Source organism: Aplidium turbinatum, chromosome 8 (genome assembly GCF_918807975.1).
Source record: "Aplidium turbinatum chromosome 8, kaAplTurb1.1, whole genome shotgun sequence".
NCBI lineage: Eukaryota > Metazoa > Chordata > Ascidiacea > Aplousobranchia > Polyclinidae > Aplidium > Aplidium turbinatum.
In genome coordinates, this window is record NC_137479.1 from 18263906 (window position 1) to 18286704 (window position 22799).

General features: G+C 36.6%; 1 protein-coding gene across 1 annotated transcript; it reads right to left on the minus strand.

Moving 5' to 3' along the window:
* Positions 1-7032: 7032 nt before the first annotated feature.
* LOC145775642 (uncharacterized) lies at positions 7033-21187 on the minus strand. The gene is made up of 17 exons (XM_082586968.1): positions 21019-21187; positions 15954-16105; positions 15524-15686; positions 15017-15240; positions 14315-14528; positions 13930-14093; positions 13234-13358; positions 12455-12578; positions 12074-12210; positions 11658-11774; positions 11384-11529; positions 10941-11061; positions 10119-10320; positions 9867-9963; positions 9548-9639; positions 8921-9010; positions 7033-8410 (listed from the first exon to the last, which is right to left on the minus strand). The coding sequence occupies exons 1-17, from the start codon at positions 21140-21142 to the stop codon at positions 8306-8308; spliced, it is 2397 nt and encodes a 798-aa protein (XP_082443094.1). The 5' UTR covers positions 21143-21187; the 3' UTR covers positions 7033-8305.
* Between the last annotated feature and the right edge of the window lie 1612 nt (positions 21188-22799).

Here is a 22799-nt window from a genome sequence, read left to right on the forward strand (position 1 = left end):
TACACTGAAAGCAACTATTTTAACACTAACAGTACCAAAATGAGAATAAATTACTATAAAAATTAAGAAAACCTGCATTATGATGAGCAAATAAAGGAAAAAAGTTGAAAGTGCATGAAATTTAAGTTCAACAGATAGTGGTATTTTTTATCTTCATAACTCAGTACTGCATACCGGTATACAAATTTACTGTTTATATATATATATATATATATATAATGCAATCTTTTCATCTATCAATAATTTTTCGATAATCAGCACTGTGCTTTGATCTGCTGTTCAGGCCAGTCAGTCACTGGAGCAAACTGTAATAATTGTTGAGAAAGAATACCCTTAGTAATTAGTAATGTAAAAGTCTGTCTAAGGTATGAAAAAAGTTTACTCACTTTTATTGGATAGTGATATAAATTTTGATGTTGCAGTGGTTACTGCTCATAGTCACCTGCTCGACAAACCCATTAACGATGCCTTGCATATTGTATTGGGATGTCTGAAACCCACACCTACTGAGTTCTTACTCTATTTGCCCGTACAATGTGGTCTATAGTCTTCCTTATATCGAGCATATCCATAAATTTTTTAGTATTTTTTCCTCCTTGTTTATACCCACCCACATATTCCTCACACCATTGCCTTTGCGTTTTTTTCAGAACTTCCAGTTTATTCTTTTTTAATACCTATCCATGTCTTGCTCCTGTACAATATTGCGGACTGTACACAACTTTGATGAAATTTTCCACCAAAACATTTTCTGCCAGATTACATTTTACCACATTCTCTAAAGTTTGCCCAAACCAATCTTGCCCTTCTAGTCACAATGTCACAGCTGTTTCACACACACTGTTTCCATTCATCTGATCACCCAAATAACGCAAGTCTGTCACTAAATCAATACCAAGGCATAATCCATAATTATGACCCAACCCAGTCCTTTACATTTCTCATAAACGCATCCTCATCACTCTCTTACCAGACATTGTGCAAAATAGGGTGGGCTGAAAAAACTTTTTTTTAATTACAAATGGGGGGGTCCTAATGCCTGGAAAATGATCCAAAAACATCCCAAAAATTTTTTTGGGGAGTTGGGGGCAAAAACCAGCCTCCAACTCTCACATCAAGGTCATGCAGGAGTCAAATTTCATGAAAATGCTGTAACTCGAGAACCGCTTGTGGTAGAAAGCTGTTCTTACACTCAAATGATGCAGAATAGTCATAATTCTATCTGTCCTAAAACAACTTTTCTTTAATAGTAATATATTTATTGAGATATTTAGAAAAAACTGGCATTCCATGTTCTTATGTACAGCTACCGCAAAATAACTTCGAACCTTTTTACCAAAATTTACGCCAGGTTGGTAGCTGTGCGTTTTACATCAGATCATACCACTAACATTAAGGATTGTGACTAACAATGCGAAGATTGTGAAAAATGTGAAGAAGGTTATAACAATGCAATATGACAAATTATTAAGAAAGGTCGATAGTTTTATTAAAAAATTTCATTGTATACAAAATGCTTGTTTTTCTTGAAAATTTAGAAAGGTCCGAAGTCATTTTGCGGTACCTGTACATTCGCATGTGCTTATCACATCAGCCTTTCTAGATTTTCGCTATTAAAACTGCTGACATGCAAACTTCAGCAGTCAGCACTTGTCACCAAAGCATCTCTTTTGATGAGTTGTGTGCAATAGACAATTACTGGAGACATAGAATTAGACCAATGAACGTCTTAAGAGCATTCATTAAAAACGAATACAAAACGATATACTAGCAAAATCTAAATATAAAATCGTCTCCACTCCTGTACACATGAAAGACCATTCAGTTGCAAAGTTATCATAGCAGTGTACACTGTACAGTATAATGTTCTGCAGTGTATAACTGAAATGTTGTAGCCTACCTGTATTCTAACTGGCTTGACAAAACATTAAGTTGGGGGAGGGTGGGGGTCAAAAATTCGGAAAAACAGCGTTATGTAATATTTGAACCTTCCCTAAGACGTTTTACAATCAAAATACCACTGGCATCTTGTTTTGAGTAATATATAGTTGCAGTGAAAAACAGTGAAATAATGCAGGATGCAGCCCACAGAAAAGTGACACTGCAGTTATTACTTTGCCTAATCTGTGGCAAAATGAGACTTATTGTCAAATTTTTTCATCGTCTTTCTGGATCTAATTTTTTGCCATGAAGCCCATCATGTTGCAACTGCTGTTGCTGCTTCACTGACAAGCATAACGTGGCGCTCAACTGCTTGATTGTGACATGGATGTATCAGCTTGAGAGGGTTGGTACGAATGTCATTTACTTCAGCACAGAGGACTTCTTCTAAATTGCTGGTGGTTCAGTAACATCGTCCATGTTCATGTCCACAAGTTTGTAATAAACTTTGGCCTTTACATTAATTTTTGGGACTCTAAAACGGCGAAAGGTTTCAGAAGATACGTCTTCATCTGGTTCATCTTCTGGCCAATATCCTCCTTCATAACTTTCTGCTGGGATTTCAGCATCAGCACTTGCCTGCAGCTCACCGCGGATAGCCATAATTTTGTTTACTGCTAAACAGCAAACCTGGTAATCACTATCACCCAACATGGCCAATAAAATATTTTCTGGGTGAGCAAAATAGGCATTGCGCTCGAGAGATGCTATAGCTGTTTCTCTTGTTTTTGGACTAGAAAACTTTGTAATTCGCTCTAGCAGTGCATGGGAATTCTTTGCTCCTTCAGATACGGTACAGTATTTCTTCGTTTTATCTCAAACCAGGAAGGAAAGAAAATTTTAACACAAAATTCTGCTAAAAGAGCAAGGTTTTTCTTCAGAAATGTAAAGTCTTAAAATCCGTGCAGCAAGTGCAATTTCCATGCATTGCTAGAGCGAATTACAAAGTTTCCTAGTCCAAAAATAAGAGAGACAGCAACAGCATCTCTCGAGCGCAATGCCTATTTTGCTCATCCAGAAAATATTTTAGTGAAGTTGGTTTGCACTGAGTGTATAAGTACAAAAATTTGATGACTATGTTTTGTAGCTTTATATCTCTGGACTCGAGAAATTGTAGATTTGCAAACATTTTGGTAAAACTTAGCTTGAGTTGATCTTAACAAGAATAGAAACAACCTAAGTCATTTTGTGCTGTTTACGAGATAGTTTTATTATACCATGAGACAAGGGTGAATGAAATCTGGAGATAGATGCTAGGGGTGAACAAAACTAAAAAAATTTAAGAAGCACCAGTGACACTGTGACACCAGTGACACTGAAATCGTGACACTGATCAAATTATCAGTGTTGCCACAAACACAATGGTTCAAAATTTTCTGAGAATTTGAAAATATTACCAGGGGTTCTTTAAATTTTGTCCACAAAGATACAAAATTTAAAGAGCCCCTGGTAGTATTTTCAAATTGGTAATTGGTAATATTTTCAAAAAAACTCATGAAAATGTTGTTTCTAATCCTGTTTCTTTTTACAAAACAAGATCCAGATCCAATTCGAAAAAAACAAACAGTAAGATCCGGTTCCTGTAGGCCTACACCTCTGAGTGTTACCACAAACGCAATGGTTCAAAACTTTCTTCGGCTTCATGTGCCAGGAGCTTATTTAAAATTTATGTTTTTGTGATCAAAATATAAAAAAAAACTCATGCAAACTTAGCATGCGGTTTCTATAAAAAAAAATCCAAATCCGATTTCGTTGAAAAACAAGAAAATCCGGAGCAGGTCTTCTTAAACAGCCTGCTTTTCAATTAAAAAAAGTATTCATCTATCCAGCATTTTTTCCACTGGAACATCTGTCACCACAACCTTGTTCTTTAGTTTTTTTTAGGATGAATTTTCTCACGATGTTGTTCATGTCAGGCGCGGATTTATGGGGGGGCCCAGGGGGCCCGGGCCCCCCCGGAAATTTTGTGAAAAATTGTATGTTTCCGCATCAAATGGTTTGATATGCTTCTAAACAGCTGATATTAGTCCCTCGGCATCACAATTGATGAAAATGGTTGTTTTAATGTCTATTTTCTAGCATATCGTATATGTCGTACAGTCGTAGTATCATTGTTCATAGCCTATCTGTTCAGCTTTTTCTTTTATTTTAATTAATTTTCAAATTTTCTGGCCCCCCCCCGAAAAAAACTCTTAGATTCGCGCCTGGTTCATGTTATGGGGTTTATGCAATAAAATTGAGTGTCGTTTTCGGCAGCATGATCGTTGCTTATTTCACTGTGTAGGCTAGATATTAACGACCTGTTGTAGTATCTGTGCAATGAAGCATGACGTGGAAAACAATCACTGTGGCTAGTTTATTGTCAAACACCAAACTTCTTGCGCATATTTGAAAACTTGTTTAGCAATTAGTAAAATCTTAGTAAAAACGTAAATTCAACATTAAAAAACAAGAAGCTGATTGTTATATTTTATTCAAGCTATTTTTATAAGAAAAATAGGCCAATTGATACAATGATAAGCCACTTATCAATGATAGGCTCTGGTAACTGTGCATAAGCGTGGCGCTTGAAAGAACTTCTGGTACCGTAGTGTGTTTGTGTGAAAGCAAAATGCTTTTGGTCTACAATCCTGGTAGAGCTGAAATTCCATCCTCCGTTAGCCTAGCTACCGGTAGGCTACTGTGTTTTTATAATAATAAATGAGAATTATTTGTCTTACTTGAACTGAATAGGCTATGAGTCAATTGGAGTAGGCTAATAAGTCTTGTTAAACAGACATTACGTTAAGAATGCCATTTACCAAGCTCGCTTCGTTAGCCAAATTAAACAAACTTGGAATAACAATATAGGCTACGGTAGGCTACTGCTGTAGTCGTAGATAAGCTACCACAGCAAACTCGCAGCATCCTGCTAAAACAGGTCGTTAATATCTACATTGTGAAATAATAAATGTTTGCAATTGATTGAGTTTCGCTTTTAGCAGCATGATCGTTGCTTAGCCTACTTCACTGTGTAGATTCTAACCATCTTTTTAAGCCTGATGCTGCGAGTTAGTTGTGGCAATATCGAATTACACGAGCTTTCGGAACACAATTCCCTAGTCATGTGCTATGACGAATGGTGTTGAATTCAGTGAGTGGTTCTTTGGTTTAGCTTGAGGCTGCCGGCTGTTGAGTTTCTGTGCTGTTAGGCGCTATTGTTGTGAAGTTTTGTTGAATCAGTTGTTAGTAGATGAGGTGACGTAGTTCTTCCCTTTCGGCACGGTTGTTGATTTTGCCTGCTGATGAATATGGCCTCTTTAAAACGTTTCAAAGTTATTTACAATTACGTTTCAAAGAGGCCATATTCATCAGCAGGCAACATCCAAAAATCAACAACCGACACGGGTGTTTCGTGGTCTGTAGCTAATGCGAGCTTTACATGCGTCATTTCTACGTTTCATTGACGCTAATTCAACTCTTATTAGAAATACCAAAAACACGCTGCTATATCATCATGCTTCTTATGCTCTTACATGCGCAGGAAATTAATTTAAAAAACAAAGCTTTTTTAACTATTTTATCTTGATAATGAGCTGCCATATTATGTATTTGTTCTGCAATATATAGGCTACTTAATATCGTTGCTGCGAACACTTTATTTCTGTATGAAATCTGTAAATAGTCCTTGTTTTGATAGTCCGTTACGCAATTTCAATATGTGTGTGTAACTGTGTATATTAGTTTGTTTTTGTGATGTTGGGTTCAGTCGTGTTCTCATTGCTTTAAGAATTGGCGCTCCAGTTGTTCCAGGAATGAGGAGGCGACTGATTCTTAACTAATTCATCAACTTATTTTAAAGTATCAGGTTTGGTGGCCGTGCTTAACTATATTTATTGATGCATATACCGCAATATTAGATCCTTTCATGCACGTCTTAAACTATTAAGGTTTTGCCACCTTTTCCTTTTGTTGGTTTTGTTACTGTATTTCTTTTTCACAATATCATTTCTTTTGCATTCTGACAAAGAAAAATAAATTGAATTGCCTACGCATAGAAAAAAACGGAGGCCCTATAATTGCATCGGAACCCCAACTGATGAAGTTAGGCTACGGCCCTGATTGAATGGCAATTTAACTCAATAAAACCATGGAATATGCTTCCTCTTCAGCTTTGCTAGCCTGCTTCAAATATAATTTTATAGCCATTATCTACAGGCTATTGTTATTCCAAGTTTGTTTAATTTAGCTAAGTAGGCTAAACGAGCTTGGTAAATGGCATTCTTAAAGTTAAGTCAATTTAACAAAGCTTATTGGTATTAATCCAGTTGATTCATATTCAGTGCAACTACACCATGAGTAGACTAAGTGAAACATTGTTTTTAAAGACAAAAAAAGGCTACAAACGGAAGCTTATACTTGCTTATTGTAGCAAACAAGACAATAATTTTAACTTATTATCATATGCTAAAGACACAGTAACGCAGAAAAAAAAATTCAAGTCTGTCAGAAATTAAAGACCAACAGCAATTTGGTTTCACACCAACACAGTAACACCAGAGCCACTATATATCCTACAGTGGCTCTGGTAACACACTACCAGCAGTTCTTTCAAACGCCATAGCTTATAAGTTCCGTATAAGTGTCTGTGCAGTTCCGTATAAGTGTCTTATCATTATCTCACTTGGCCTGTTTTTTTTTTTTATAAAAGTAAGTTGAATAAAATATAAGTCAGTGTCTTGTTTTTTAACGTTGATTCCACATTTTTACGAAGATTCCACTAATTGCTAAACAAGTTATTAAGTATTCACAAGAAATTTGGTGCTTGCTAATGAAGCAGCCAGCATGATTGTTTTCCACATCATGCTTGATTGTACAGAGGTGCGGGAATGGTCTACTGACACTGCGAGAAACTACAACAAAAATCGCTCAACCACAAATGAACTGCCCTTTATTAGAGCTGACGATGCACTAGCAAGTGCGAAATATATTTTCTGTTACATCTACTGACTACTGATCCCTGTTACCTTAGCAATTAGGGTTTTAGCTAACTACAAATGAAGGTATTAAAATGATTTTCAATATGCCTAACAACATAAGCACAGACCGTGTCAAAAAATTTTGTATTCCAGTAAGAGAAAAAAGGTCCAGGGAAAATTTGCTTTCGTTCACATGACACGCAAAACTTGCACAGTCGAAAATAGTAGCACTAGTGTGGAAGTTTTCCGATTCGTGCCCAGAGCATTGTGACGCAAGAAGCCACACGATCTCGTTCCGTGGAAGTTAATCAGTTATGCGGTGTATTAAGCAGCTACACGGCGCTTTGACTCTTCAAGCGCACGTTGTTGGTCTGTTGAAAGCCTTCTAAACCGTAGCTACTAGCTATAGTTCTCAAATGGCGAAGAATTATCAAGATAAAGTGATTAAGCAATGCATGACGATCGACGCTAAAACTGGTGTGTCCGCCATGAGACTTAATTTGTCCGCCAAGATAGCTGCTCATACCGGACACGTTTGTCCGCCGTCAACAAAAACGAATTTCGAGGCCTGCTTGTGCAATACTAGAATGCAAGCTATTTCATGACGTAGCCTATATTGTTGCTCAAATGAACAGAAATTGAAACAAACTGGCAGACAAAAAGCACACTTAAATGAAGTCATGTTTCCAAATAAAAACGAAGATAGGCTAGCAGCACAGTGATGAAACAACAAAATTTTATATTGACGACATAAAACCCAGCAGCATTTATAACCTACTCGGGATGGACACTGTCAATAGCCTCGCCTTCAATTTTCAAATGTAGATAATCAAATAAGTTAATTTGAAAAATTACAAATACACTGTAGGCTACTCCAAAACCGCGGAAGAAGTTGCACTTGTAAAGAATATTTTGTAAGAACAATGTTGATAGGAGCTGTGCAATATCACATGACGCCCTGGTGGGGGAGTTGTTGGAACAGTCATATTGCGTTGTATACATGCATTGTATAGGTTTGCAAAAAAAAAAGTTGAGTTTGGCGTCAACCTGGGCGATAATGAATACAAGAACGTTACGTGTTATGGTATTTGAACTCCATACAGCACAATGCAAGACACGGTGTGAAACCGCGACGACAGTTGCTAAGTGACAAAGATGCAAGTTGTACACTTTTTCAAGTCATTCTGCTGGAGTGCTGGTAGCACGCGCTGTATGCGCAATAGAATATATCTGAGGCATCTATGATAGCCTAAATTTGTGTGCTTTTATGAATGTATTTTCCTTCTCGGAAAATTTTCGTTATGAAAGTAAACTCCAGTGATCAACAAAACACGGAGTATCAAAAGTTACGACACTTGATTATGATTATACTCAGGTAATATGCATAAATTAAAAAAATTTCAATATCACGAATAAGGGATAGTTGAAGTTTCATTTTCTATGGTGTCTTCATGCTGTTGAATGATGAGTAAACGACCGTCCGATTTTTTTATCAAAATATTTCCGTTTTCCTAAATAAAAACAAAAAACTATGTTTAACTGACTCAGTCATGTTGTACATAATGTTTTGCATTACGTGATCCAGAAAATATACTGTACATTGGAAAAGCAAATCTAAAAAGAATAGCCTAATTTACATGTTCGTCGACTCCAAATTGTAAAGATAAAGAAGAATCTCATCATGCAGACAACTAAAAGCAACCAATGCAAAGACTGTTGAAATGTCGTGGGTTACACTGTATTAGCGTTGCACGGGTTTGCTTTTCATCTTTTACAAGGTCGTTAATTATAATTAAACAACATCGCAGGTCACTTTAAGCCGCCCCCCGTACACCAACAATCGATAATCAGTTTTGGAAAGTCTTGGAGTAGAGTGTAAAAACGTCTCTGAAGTGAACTAGTTCGCTACAAATCTCATTAACACTCGATTATTTTTCTTGGGTCTTTCAAACCCCTCCACCACTAAAATTCAAGACACTTCGTTAAAATGAAAACATCAAACTGAACACATGACAAATTACCTGTATGTAAACCGAATCGCCAGGTTGCTGAATTTGCTGAAGAAGCGAACCTTCTGCGCAACCAATTTCTATCGTGGGAGTCGAAATGGCCTGCAAACATGATGATGGCATTAAAAATTAATTCTTATTCTTTTGCAGCCCCACCAAGAGATTGAATCGATGTTAGATCGCCCATTCGAGGCAGTGTTTTAGTACCAGATCATCTTTTCAAGTTAGCTTTTCCCACGTTTGAAAATAACCGCAATTTCACACTTAAGCAATAAATCGCTGCACCCTTTATCAACAACTTTGGCAATGCGAATTTAGTGGCGTGGATAAATGATCCCTCATCACGATACCAAAATGACTAAAGGATAGATGCACCAACAATGGATCATTGATCGATTAAGTAAATAGGCAGATTAAGCAGCTTTATTGTAGGAATGTTTTATTTCTGTGTCCAGTGTCCACCAATCAAAATCCGCTAATTAGAATCCTTGATTACTGATTTTCCCTACAAAACTACTCGGCGCAAATCGATCCTCGGTTAACCAATCAGACGTTCAGCTTAATCGGCCGCTTGAAAGATCGCTGTTGTTGCATCCAACGCTTAGTTTCTGAATCGAAAACTCGATTTTTTTTACTCACAGTGTGAGCCGAGGAAATGGTAGAAGTCGGTGGTTCTTCTTCATCACTTTTGCTGGTGCCACTACTTTGTACAGTTGCAGTAGAAGTCCAAACTACAGCACAAAATATGAAAGCTCACCCAGTGAAGAACACCTTGTTCCACCAGAGAATATAAATCAAGGTTTTATTGTACATTGAAGCAAGTTTTGTAACAACAATTATAAGTGGAATACTGTTCCAGATATGTTGTTTTCGAGGGAATTTTTCACAGATGAACCAATGAAGATTGTGTTTAGCCGATGCATGAAATAGTGATTTATACAAAAATTATATGCTTCACCTGAATCATTTTTTCTGTCAGTGCTTGATGAGTGCAGCATCGGTTCCGACACTTGCATGAAAATGTTTCTCGAATCAATAGCTTTGTTGCTTTCGCTCTGAAGAATTAATAAAAAAGAATTACCAAGTCTAGCATAAGGACGGTGCTTCAAATATGTTGTTATTGTTACACAATATTTCTACACATACATGTTCGAAAATTCAATGAGGTCTTCAAAAGCACAGTAAATAATAAAAACTTAAAAAGACTTACTTCAGATAATTCGACTGACGATATATTGACCACACAAGCGTCCCCGTTGTTGGAATCAGCAGAACCACTTTCTTGATGGAGTTTAAAATGCTGGTTTAGGGCGTAACGATCAAACGTCGTGTAGTGACAAAGGCCGCATATAAACTGCTCCCCTGTGTGCCTACGGCGCACATGCGTGTCCAAACAATGCTTTTGTATCGATCTGCATGTAAAAGTTGGTTTTACTGATATCACGAGATTGCATCCTGATGTTTAACCACATCACGTGATTGCATCACTACTCAGTTAAACTGTGTCAGATCTGCTGAATCCGCTTTCATTTGGAGTTAATATTGAGCATATTTTGATCAAAGACAACATCATAGAAAGTATTTCGAAATGGCGACGGCAACAAAAAACATCAGCAATGCTCTCTTCAACGAATACCCGTTCTCAAAGGTTTCTGAACACGCCATGAATGTTACTATACGTATTGTTGAGGAAAACTACAACACAAAACTATACACACATGAATTACGCATTATTCTATTCTATACCAACATGGGCCTTACAGTTTAACCTTTGATTATGTTTCTCGGCATTTGATTATGTTTCTCGCTGTACTAGTGAGTACTCAGCCTTGTGCTGATAGCCAGGAAGAACGCTCCCTTCTTCACAACTTTTGATAACGTTGCACTTCCAGTACAAATACTTCCTTTATCGGTATTGCTTGATTTCAGGGGTGAGCAAAAAATTATCACAATGGTCTTATTCAAAAAGTATTTAATTTATGCACTACTCAGTAAAACTTCGATGATTCACAAAAAGGAATCGCACACTAACTTGTAATCACAAAATTTGCAGCAGTACGGCTTCTCATTGGTGTGACGACGCTTATGACGTCGTAATGACGATTTATCTGGAGTGGAATAATCACATTGGTCACACTTGAACGGCTTTTCACCTGCAAAATTTAATTTTACAAAAAATATAAAAAGCACATGATTACTGACAAAGCATGACCAGAGACATCAGAATATAAACACAATATCGTACATAAAAATGCCTTTCAAAACAAAATCAAGCAATTTGTTTGCCTGCTGTATGCCCTGATCACATCACACAGCGGTATCACATCACACACTTTTTACTTAAAGTTACATAGAGATTAATGTTGCAGAAGCTTTGAAGGATTTGCCGGTCAAAATTAAAAATCATTTTGTACTGGCAACATTCTTTAAGTGTCGAATTTCGATACCTACAATATAAATTCTTGTAACACATACCGGTGTGTAGGCGCTTGTGCATTATGAGTGATTCCTTCAAACGAGTGGCATGGCCGCACAAGCTGCACACAAACGGTTTAACATCCATGTGTATCTCGTAGTGCTTTTCCAGGTTCCGCTTGGTTGAAAGTTGCTTCTTGCAAATACTGCAAAAAATCAAGCAAGTTGTTTTTTTTAAAAAAAAAGGATTTTTCGTTTTTGAAAAAAAAATACAAACTGTCTCAACAATTGAAATATATAAAAGAAAAAGTGAATTAAAAGTATGGTCACTTACTGACAAACGCATTCTTCAGGTATTTCCGGCTTCTTTGGCTTCCCGTTGTCGTCCAAGCCTAAACACGTTCGATCGTGTGCCATCATGTTACGGCGATGCTTGAACGATCTGTTGCATCTGGAAGTTGATGGAATTGTGTGAGTGACAAAACTTTTTCACCAAACAACCGAATTTAAGGCCAAAAATCGAAAATTATGAACAAAATAAATAATTACCAAACTCAACTAATGATGTGCATATATTTACTGTATGCACTATTACTATATCATTATATTTCAAAAAAAAGTTTTGCCTATAACAAAAATGCTAGGCTATAATTCGCAATCTCCTACGCAATAACTTGACACATGCATTTCTCACGTTCAAATTTCCTGTGTCAATCAGACATAGAAAATCAAAGTATGATCGATACTTACTTTGGGCAGCGCCATTCTTTTGTGGTGCTATGTACAAACATGTGAGCAGCAAGATCGCTTTTATTGAGGCAGGAAAACGAGCATTGCGTACATTTGCATGGCTTCTCTATACCGTGGGTGAATAAATGACTGTACATCTGAAGGTAAATATGGAATACTGAGAAGTTGAAATGTCTGTCAACACTTTTTAACAATACTCTTCCTGTCAAAGAAGTTAAAGCAAACAAAGCAAATTCTATGCTTAACTTTTATTTTATTTTTTTGAAAAAACCTTACTGCATTATTTTTTAAATATGTAAAGAAACAAGACTCGGTAGACACTCATATACAAAAGAAAAATGCACAACTTACGACAACGCGTCTATTGCGAAATCAACCAACCTTGATCCACTGAGAATGAACAAAGCCACAGGCGTAGCAAGTGTATCTTTTCTCGTCAAGATTGCTTGAGTGACATTTGGCGTGAATCTCTAGCGTCTCTTTCTCTGGAAACCGAAGCGAGCACCTTCAACAGATACGTGAGTGAATATCTTTTATTACAAAGTGCACAATGCCACCCACGTGCAAATGGAGTGCATGTTGTAAAAACGCTGTTGATTCTCAGCCGCGGTTGCGTAATGGACTAATTATATACCGACTAACAATTCTTCCATTGACGAGTCACTACAACGAAGCACATCTGATGTTATTTTTTATCCAAGTTCGGATACACTCTCCAGTCCACTGAGTTATGGCCCATATGCACGAAAAGACCTTCTTTCAGGAAATCGATAACATGATATAGTTTTCATATATAGCGTTGAGGCTCACTGTTGTAGTGAGCTATATTCAATGCTTGCTGGTATGCTGGACACTTGGCTATGTGCTGACAGTTAGAATGTAAGCCACGTAGCACAGCAAACAATTTTTTAGCACACACACAAACAAGCCTAGTGAATAGTGATGCTTGAAATGATCTTTTTGTTTGCGATGGAATAGAAAAAAAGTTTAAATTTGCCAATATACGCAGCGACTTCACTTGAACTTCGAATTGGTGGGCAGAAACAAACACTAGAATCTCACAATAAATTGATTTTTCAAACAAATGCGTTGTACTTTTCTTTACAAGAACTTTTAAAAGCATATTTTGAAGTAACTGGATACACAGGCGGAATCCGTACTTTGAACACTTGTATCTTCGAAATTCAGTCATGTTAGGGTCAATTACTGGGACAAATGGTTTCTTCTTTGCTTCTGGACTACCATCATAATCCACATCATCGTCAGTTGTTAGTATTACTTTCACCTGAAATTATTCAACTCAATTTAAATGAATTCAAAATTACAGCAACTCGTGTGCCGAATACAGTTTACAAATCTTTGCATCACAAAATATATTATTATAACATCTTTATGAATTGCAGTATCTTCGCCAATTAAGTTACCGTTGAAATACCTCGAGCCCTACAACATAAGTCGCACGTCACCACCAGGAGTGAAATTTGTCAAGCGCTCTGCAACTCACATTGAATTTTAATTGTAGGCAGCCGCAATTTGTCGAAAACTCAGCTGATCGTACAAGTGTGGGTGGATTGACACGAGGGATTCATTGCTAGGTCAGTCATCAAAATACAATGGAAAACTTATGTAGACCGTCTTAAGTCAGAAAATAATGACATGTGATTCAGGTTAACAATTTTTCTCTGAGGCGATGAAGGATGCTTGGTCGTGCCAGTATAAATAGTGCTCCAAAATCGAAGAAAAATATTTAAAAAAATAATAACAAGCTTAGGTCTCAGAGACAAGTAAAATAAAAAATAGAAAGAAGTGCCAGCCAGGTCATAGTTACTGAAATGCCTAAAAACATGTCTTCGAACCTTTGCCTTTCTTTTAGAAGTTCTTGGTTTTGGTATTGGTTTTGTTTGAGTGGTAATTTCTCGCCCTAAAATGACTCCATTAAAATCAGCAATCTCAGCTTCCACTTTAAAATCCATGCAAACAACAGGTTGATTGCGCAATATTTCTTCTGCGGTAGAAAACTCTGTAACAACAACATAAAGACTAACCAATGAACTTTTAAATAAATCTGCCCAAACTTAAACTTAACTTCAAACTTACATGATATAATGAGCTTAAAAGAAGGAAAATTAAGGCGATATACATTAAATCTGATTGAAATCAAACCCTCGCAATGCGGGGAACAAGAGACGTTAAATCGTATAGATAGATATTAGCTTTATTAATATTGTACAATGTACTTACTAGTCGATTTCTCATTACACTGATTTAAAGAATCTTTTAGGTTTGCATCATTGGAAATCGGCATGTCAGATTTATCAGTAAGAATGGTAACAGCAACCTCTCTTTCATCATTTGAATAACCATGAGCTTGTAGTGATGGCATCGCCTCCAAGGATTCATGTTCCACGCTACCATCCAGATCAGGTGCCTCTTCATCTCCATTGGTTATAATGATCTTCAAACAATACCGTGCGTATTTAACATTCGGAAACATGTCCAAGAGTTATACAAGTCTTATATTCATCTGTCACGTAAAAATGCGCAATTTATAACATATCATATTATAAATTGTGCAAATCAGTGAACAACAGTGAGGACAAACCTTGCCATCTTAGTATGAAAACATGTTTGTTGAGGTAGCCTACTGTTTTTTAAGTTTCACTAACAAATTATCTATCAACTAAACTGCGGTAGTGAATGTTAAAACAGTCCCTCAACAAACATGCTTTCATAGAAAGATGGCAAGGTTGTCCCCACTGCTGTTCACTGATTTGCATGAGTATTTTGTGAGGAACAATGCAAACTATTCTTCCAGCGAATTACGACATCAAAGAGTTTGAAAGCCAATCGCAACCAAATGTTTACGTTTTTGTACGTTTTTAATCCTATTCAGCAACCGCAACGGTTATAAAAGTCTCCAGCGAAAACATAAGCAAGACTCACAATTTCTTTTTTAACATTTCCAGAAACGCCAGCATATTCTTTGCCATCTTGCTCGTCACTACTTGCCATCACTCTCGCTATGCATTGGTCGTCATCGCTGGAAACAGACACTTCTGGCAGTTGGTCAGTTGCAAGAGATCGAGACTGAGCCGAACTATGAATTGACATTGTGCTCCCACCAACAACAAAACTTCGAATCATCTCTTCAGAAAGTTGGTTAGCAGCTACAACAACAAAAACGCATTGAAGTAGAGATGTTTGTACTGCCCAGTGCCCATCAATAAACACATTCATAACACATGGCCTTTTAAGCCGATAATACATTTAAATTATACCGTAACTCATATGAAACTTGCAATGAAATTTTCTCCAGCAATTAAAAATTCATATTCAATGAGCAATTAGAGACATTTTTGGAGTGTAATGTATACAGGAATGTAGCCATAAAGATAATGAATATATTATATATATGATAAAACATTTTTAATGAAATTGAGAAATTCTCACCTTGATGAGCAATGGTTTGGTTTTCTTGCAAAGCATCAGAGAAGATAGTTTTTCTACCCAGAGACATTGGTAGTTTGCTGGTAGCAACATTTGAGTAATAAGTCAGGGGTAAGCTAATATCCCCAGAGAAACTTCCTATGTTTCTTTCATTTTCTTTGTAAATCTGCATAAAGTACATAAAAAAATGTCAAGCTCTAAAACTTTCGCACAATTAAAGGTGAAATGTTTTTATAAATAAAAATGTTCCTAAAATGAAAAAAATAAAAACAATTTGAAATGAACAATCTTTCAAATTTACATAAAGCGATCGATAAAACTTATCCCTTCGATGACTAGTTTTCCAACTAGTGTCACACAATTCCTCTAAAATAAGCAAATTAACTAAACTTATTATAAACAAGGTAGCAAAAAATGGAAAAAATACACAAACTTGTTGCTTAAACTCTAAGTCATTTGAGACAGTAAACTCCTCATTTCCTTCTTCGGACTGGTTGGTGGCAAACAAATAAATGCTTGGAATGCTTGTTGGGGCACCATCTTCTCCAGGGTTTACAGTTGGGTTGCAGTGTTGTAGAGAATCACCTGTTGATGTATACTTGCATGGTTATATACGTAGATAAGATGGGGTATATACACAACCTTCTTGCGCAGCCGGCTTGGTGCAGGACAATTAACCGCAGGCGACTTGTCGCAGGGGGGTCCACGTCTATTAGGCGCTGGTCTAATAGGCGCGCACACTGTGGCGTCTGGATATTTAGGTGCGGAGCACTGTGGCGCCCGGTCATTTAGGTGCTATTCCTAGTAAAGTCTGCAGATTGTATCAGCTTGGCAGGTAGGGGCGTAGGGCAATGCTTTTCACACAAAATATTATATTGAACAGAAAAATATGTTGTTTTGTTAATGCGTGTGCGTTGTTGGTCATGGCTTCAGTGAGTGAAGTTGCTTAAACCGGCAATGGTTTTTCACACAAAATGTTAAATTGAACAGAAAAATATGTCATGGCTTCCGTGAGTGAAGCTGCTTAAACCGGCAATGCTTTTTCACACAAAATATTATACTAAACAGAAAAATATATGGGTGAAGCTGCTTGAACCGGCAATGATTTTCACACAAAATATTATATTATTACCGTAGCCAAAAAAGGATAGGCAAAGACTATGGATCTGCCATGATTTACGACGTAGGGATACTTCCGTAGGATTACTTCCAATAATGTTCGGAAGCTTGAATAATTTATTGATAAAGCTTTCACCAACGCAAACCTGGACTAACAACAAATAAAACAATAATAAATCAATAAAACAACAATATATTTTTCTGTTCAATATAACATTTTATGTGAAAAGCATTGCCGGTTTAAGCAGCTTCACTCACGGAAGCCATGATATAATTTTCTAGCAAGCTGCCAAGCTGTTGCAATCTACAGACTTTACTAGGAATAGCACCTAAATGACCGGGCGCCACAGTGCTCCGCACCTAAATATCCAGACGCCACAGTGTGCGCGCCTATTAGACCAGCACCTAATTGTCAGCGCCTAAAAGACTTGCTCCCTCGCAGGGACGTCTAACTAAAAAATTGTGATGGGAATTGTTTTTTTGTATACTAGAATAGCATCAATCATACGGTGATCGTTACTTTGACATATTATGCTAAATTGGGGTTTTTTTCATTGTTGTATGCCCAATTTAGTTTCATGCCACAACGTTTGTTAATAAAAAATATTTCTTTCAGTGAATGATTGGTCGCAACAGCACAATATGTTAGATATTAAGAAATGAACAACAATCACGTGTAACAAGTAATCCAAATGATAACATAACAGCATAGAAAGTTCCGGCAAAAACCTCAGAACCTACCAATTCCAATGAAATTGCAGTAATTTTTTTAATATTGACAATACCGTTTTTCTAGATGTAGATGAAAAACCAAAGACCTTTTTATAGAAATTTCATCACCTGCACAATATGAGTCAATCATAAAATCAATGTCAGTCAATGATACATCAAAAGCCATGAATTGCAAGCATTTTATAATTTGATCCATGACGTAATGACATGGTCTGAATGACTTCAACCCATATTACTTGATACTTTGTCACCACCATGACTAGTGCAGACTAAAAAAAATTGCCATGTTGTGTGACAATAAATTTCAATTTTGACTACTTGACAAAAAATTTTCAGGTTGCATTGGGATGATTAATCATTAGTGGTCTTTTCCTACTCCAAAAAAATTTCAAATATTTGACTGTTAGTCTAGAGCTGGAAGGCATCAATTTGCTTCTCTATTGACTGTGACATTGATATAACATTGTCTAATATTTCTTGATCTTTAAAAAGTATTAGACAATTGAATGCAATTAGGCATATATAATATGTCAGCATGCACATGTCCGATGTCCATGCATACTGCTTCGTTGTGTTGTTTATGAAATAGCAGGTATGGGCCATGGGGTCAATTGCGATAAGCTAGACTTCTAGCCACTAGCCTGTTGCAATCATTAAAGTTTTACTTCAGACATGTGCTCATATAGACATTAGACAAGCAACAAATATATTAGCCTACTTATTGGCATCTATTTAACTGTCGTTAAGAAAGAATTAAAGTCAGTGGTTTTTAAACTTTTTTCAGTGCGACACACTACGAAAAAATAGCTGACCTCATGACGCATTTATGACAATTGATGACATACATGAACATTGAAGATGCTATGTTCTAAGTTACATGTAGACACAATCACATAGAACATATTAGTACCTGACCATTCACACATAACAAACAATCCATCTATGAGCCAAAGCAAACTTCTACAGATGCACAAAAGCTTCTAACACTTCTAATAGATATGTTGAACAGTCTGAGTAAATAGGCCACAAACTTAACAACCAAAACTAGCAATTTTGTATTGATGTCAACTACCACTAAGATTTTGAAAATCATGATTGCCAACGCATGCATCAGATCAGGGGAGCAAGTCTTTTAGGCGCCGGTCTAATAGGAGCACACACTGTGGCATCAGGATATTTAGGTGCGGAGCACTGTGGCGCCTTGCTATTCCTAGTAAAGTCTGCAGATTGTATCAGCTTGGCAGGTAGGGCATCAGGGCAATTCTTGTAAGTACGTGTGAGACAACGCTCTACTATATGAATACATTTCTATAGGGCATATGAACTCTGGCTACAAGTTGCAAGCATAATGGTGCGACTTTGCTCGTTATCAAACCTAGTCGGGATTTTAACAGAAGACTAAGTTACTCTTCACTCAAGCCTACCACCCTCCATCCGCTTGAATATAGGCTACGGTATAATATATTTTTTACTGATATTTAGTGTATTTATTATTTGACTTAACTAAAAGTGAACTCAGTCATGTTTGAAAACTTGAATAATTTATTGATAAAGCTTTCAACGACGCAAACCAAACGACGCTTAACAACAAATAAATGCCGAACACGCGTATTAAAAAAATACATTTTTCTGTTCAATACATACAACATTTTGTGTGAAAAGCATTGCCAGTTTAAGCAGCTTCACTCACGGAAGCCATGACATCTTTTTATGTTCAATAGAACATTTTGTGTGAAAAGCATTGCCGGATAAAGCAGCTTCACTCACTGAAGCCATGACTAACAACAAATAAATGCACGCGCATTAACAAAACAACATATTTTTCTGTTCAATATAACATTTTGTGTGAAAAGCATTGCCGGATGAAGCAGCTTCACTCACTGAAGCCATGACTAACAACAAATAAATACACGTGCATTAACAAAACAACATATCGTTGGGGTAAAACCAAATGGAGTTATGTCCAAAATCATCAAACTGAGATAACCGCAAAAAAATTGTTTGAATGTTTTTGATATCTCAAATGCATCAAACCAACCAGTGCCACAATACTTACAACCATGTAAGTGCCACAATACTTACAACCTTGTTTTGCAAACCTGGAGTACTGGAAAGAACTACGCTCAAAAACCGAGACACTGCAATAAAACTAAAAGTGGACCTAACCCAGTTTGGTTTTACCTCAACGATATTTTTCTGTTCAATATAACATTTTGTGTGAAAAGCATTGCCCTACCTGCCAAGCTGATACAATCTGCAGACTTTAGTAGGAATAGCACCTAAATGAACGAGCGCCACAGTGCTCCGCACCTAAATATCCTGACGCCACAGTGTGCGCGCCTATTTGACCGGCGGCTAACTGTCTGCGCCTAAAAGACGTGGACCCCAGATCTGGCACATAATCAAATTAATCATACGACAAAAACTTTCTATTAAACAATTATAAATACAACTTAGTTAGGCTGTGACCGTATATTATATATGTATATACTCGAATACAGGTCAATCACCTGTGTAGGGCAACCCTTTAATTCTTAAATGTTGAAATCAGTGACTTTTTTATTATCTCGTGTAAAGTCTACTAGCTTCATTACACGACTTGATTTTTTAAATTATTATATATATTATAACGTTTTCAGCATGAAAATTGATGAAGCAACTGCTAAGAGCATCAAAGCAATAATATTTATGTTTGTGACCAAGACCATCAAACGTCTTCTCTTTTATCAATTTTTGATTTAATTCTCATACATTAGACATAGAGTATCTTTGCTTCAAGAACATCATGGGGAGTTTTACTTGCACATTTTGCTGGCTCAGTTTTATTTGAAGTCAATGGTTTGATCTTTCCCTTAAGGAGGCACGCTGTTTTTAATGATAGCTACCAACCCCTCAAATCAGGATTTACGGTTGTTTTCACTTCGCACTTACTGTAGTGTTGGACACGCTTAAATCGCCTCAGTTAAACAACTAATGGTGGTCATAAGCCCTTTTTACATTGATTCAACAACAATCAACGTCTGCAGTTATGGAATCAGTGTAAAAAGAGATTGATTTGATGACCAAGTTTCTGTCATAGCATGGCTTTAGCCAGCTCGCCAAATTCAAAGGCTGCAGTTTGAATCCTGGCAATTAAATGTGTTAAAACTTTTTACTTGGCAATTACTGATGCTAATTCACAATCTGTAATTCTATACGGTATTGACAATGATTTTGCCAAAATAAGATATGCTAATTTTAAAGGCTATACCTAGTTCAAGACAAAATCTTGTCTCGTTTTTTGGTCAACCCCGACTTTTTAGTGAAAATCACTTTCGAAAATCTTGACCTATACTTGAGTAGGCTATATATATACGGTACGATAAAAAAAATCAATTTTTCACTCACATTTGATTTGACATGTCATATAAGAATAAGATTATACACTTTTAAAAGTTAAATGTATAATCTTGCACCTTAACACCAATACTCATTTGTATGTTTGCAACTTGTAATTGTTTCTCAATTCACTAAATACAATACGTATATAAAATCAACTACTACCATTGACTTGACTAAATAAACAAATAAAATTACTATATATAATATAATAGAATTGCAATAAAATGGATCAAAATGAATGCATTAAAAAACGAGCAATGAACTACCTTGATAAAAGTTACCAACGTCAACAGAAGGGATGGCATTTTTTTCACTACTTTCAGACAGAAAAGTAGATGATAATGAATCTCTAACTTGATTTGAGTGGTCTTTGTCTTTTTCAAAATCCATTGCAATGAAGCCTAACTATACGACAATACAAAACTTGCTTAGACAAAACCTGTTAAAGCATAGATAATAATTTGATACCGTAAGGGTATATGAACAGCATAAAGTCATAAACATTTGATTTCACAACAGAAAGGAAGTGAAAAAGTAATCTAGTACCGGTAAGGTGATTTGTACAGTATAAGTACAGTTAGATAGACTACCATACTAAAAAAACATATCATACACAAATACAAACAAAAATAAATGAACTACTCACTGCTCAGATATTTAACAGAGAAAAATGGATGCAACCTATTTCTAGAGTTGCCAGAGGTTAATATAAAAAAGAGCCCAAGCGTATGCAAAAAGTAGGCCAATTATTTTTTGGGTTCTAAAATGGAGCCCAAAATGGAGCCCAAGCAAAGAGATAGGCTATTATACTAAATTCTTCCACAGCGCTTGATGATCAGTCCCAAATTATAAGTGTTTTTCCAGTTCTTCACATCTTTCAGACAGATTGGCAACCATGCATTCACTCAACTGTTAAAATAACTACAAACAAGTACCGGTACCTAAACACAAAAAATGGTTTAATTGTTTTTCGTGATAACCTAACGCATCAAGAATGTTCCCCTCAAGACCATCAACAGTTTTGATAACCCATCAAGGTTGATCAACGTAGAAACTATCTTTTTGTTTTGTTTTTTTTACTCATATAAATTGTTTAAAAAATGCACTTGCCCTTTTTTTCTCATCTTTCTACATTTGCAAAAACTTTATTGCGACCATGCCATAACTGAATTTCCTGCTTTGGCATCATGCACGTTATAGCGTACGTGTTTTGTCGCTTCTACTTTTTTCTAGACCCCTGCTATGTTTGACATATATGTTTTTTGTCGGCAGCAGTGGGCGAGTGGTTAGCGCGTTGGGCTCGCAGTCGAGAACCTGCATGTTCGACTCCAGCCACCCGCACTTGCTGTTGTTTCTCTGGGCAAGAAACTTTATGATAATTGCCTCTACCTAGTGATCGATTTCGAGTACCGTAATGGGTAGTACCAAATTTAAGTCATAAGTACAGTAGACTATCGAAAACAGACATTGCCGTCGGCTGCAGCGTGGGTCAGGTGTACGTCGGAAGGCGTAGGCTACACCGATGCATAGCGCTCAAGTCTGCTTTTCCGCAATGCAGGATAAAGATAAACAAACAAAAAACAAATATATTGTTTTTCGTTGTGATGGTCGGAAATAAAAACAAACTGAACTGATGTCCACTGCATTTTCATGAAAACTTGGATCACTTAAGTTGCCGTGATTGCCAGATATCAAAGCCTAAACATGCACATTTTTGAAAATTGGCATCTTTGTACCAAATTGGTAACCCTGCCTTACCGAGGCCTCCAAAAACGCTGCTCCTCAATGAAATAACTACGAATTAGCTAAAAATCTTAAACATGATACAATTTTTACATAAAAGTTACATTATAATTAAAAAAAAAGTAGTCCAATTGGGCGCCAGCCAAAAAAGCGCGCCCAACACGAATTTTTGGCGCCTGGAGAAATCAAAAGTAGCCCAATTGGGCGTAAAAGCGCCAAATCTGGCAACTTTACCTATTTCGTCCCCTGAAAAGGTCGAGAGAAAAAAAACCCTAACCTTAAAGTGAGGTTCAATTTATCAAAA

Coding starts and splice junctions, on each gene's coding strand:
- LOC145775642 (XM_082586968.1), bottom strand. CDS start 21,142: ATGGATTTTGAAAAAGACAAAGACCACTCAAATCAAGTTAGAGATTCA. Junction 15,687..15,953: donor ACTTAGAGTTTAAGCAACAA/GTTTGTGTATTT, acceptor TACTTTATGCAG/ATTTACAAAGAAAATGAAAG. Junction 13,359..13,929: donor CTTCTAAAAGAAAGGCAAAG/GTTCGAAGACAT, acceptor GAATAATTTCAG/GTGAAAGTAATACTAACAAC.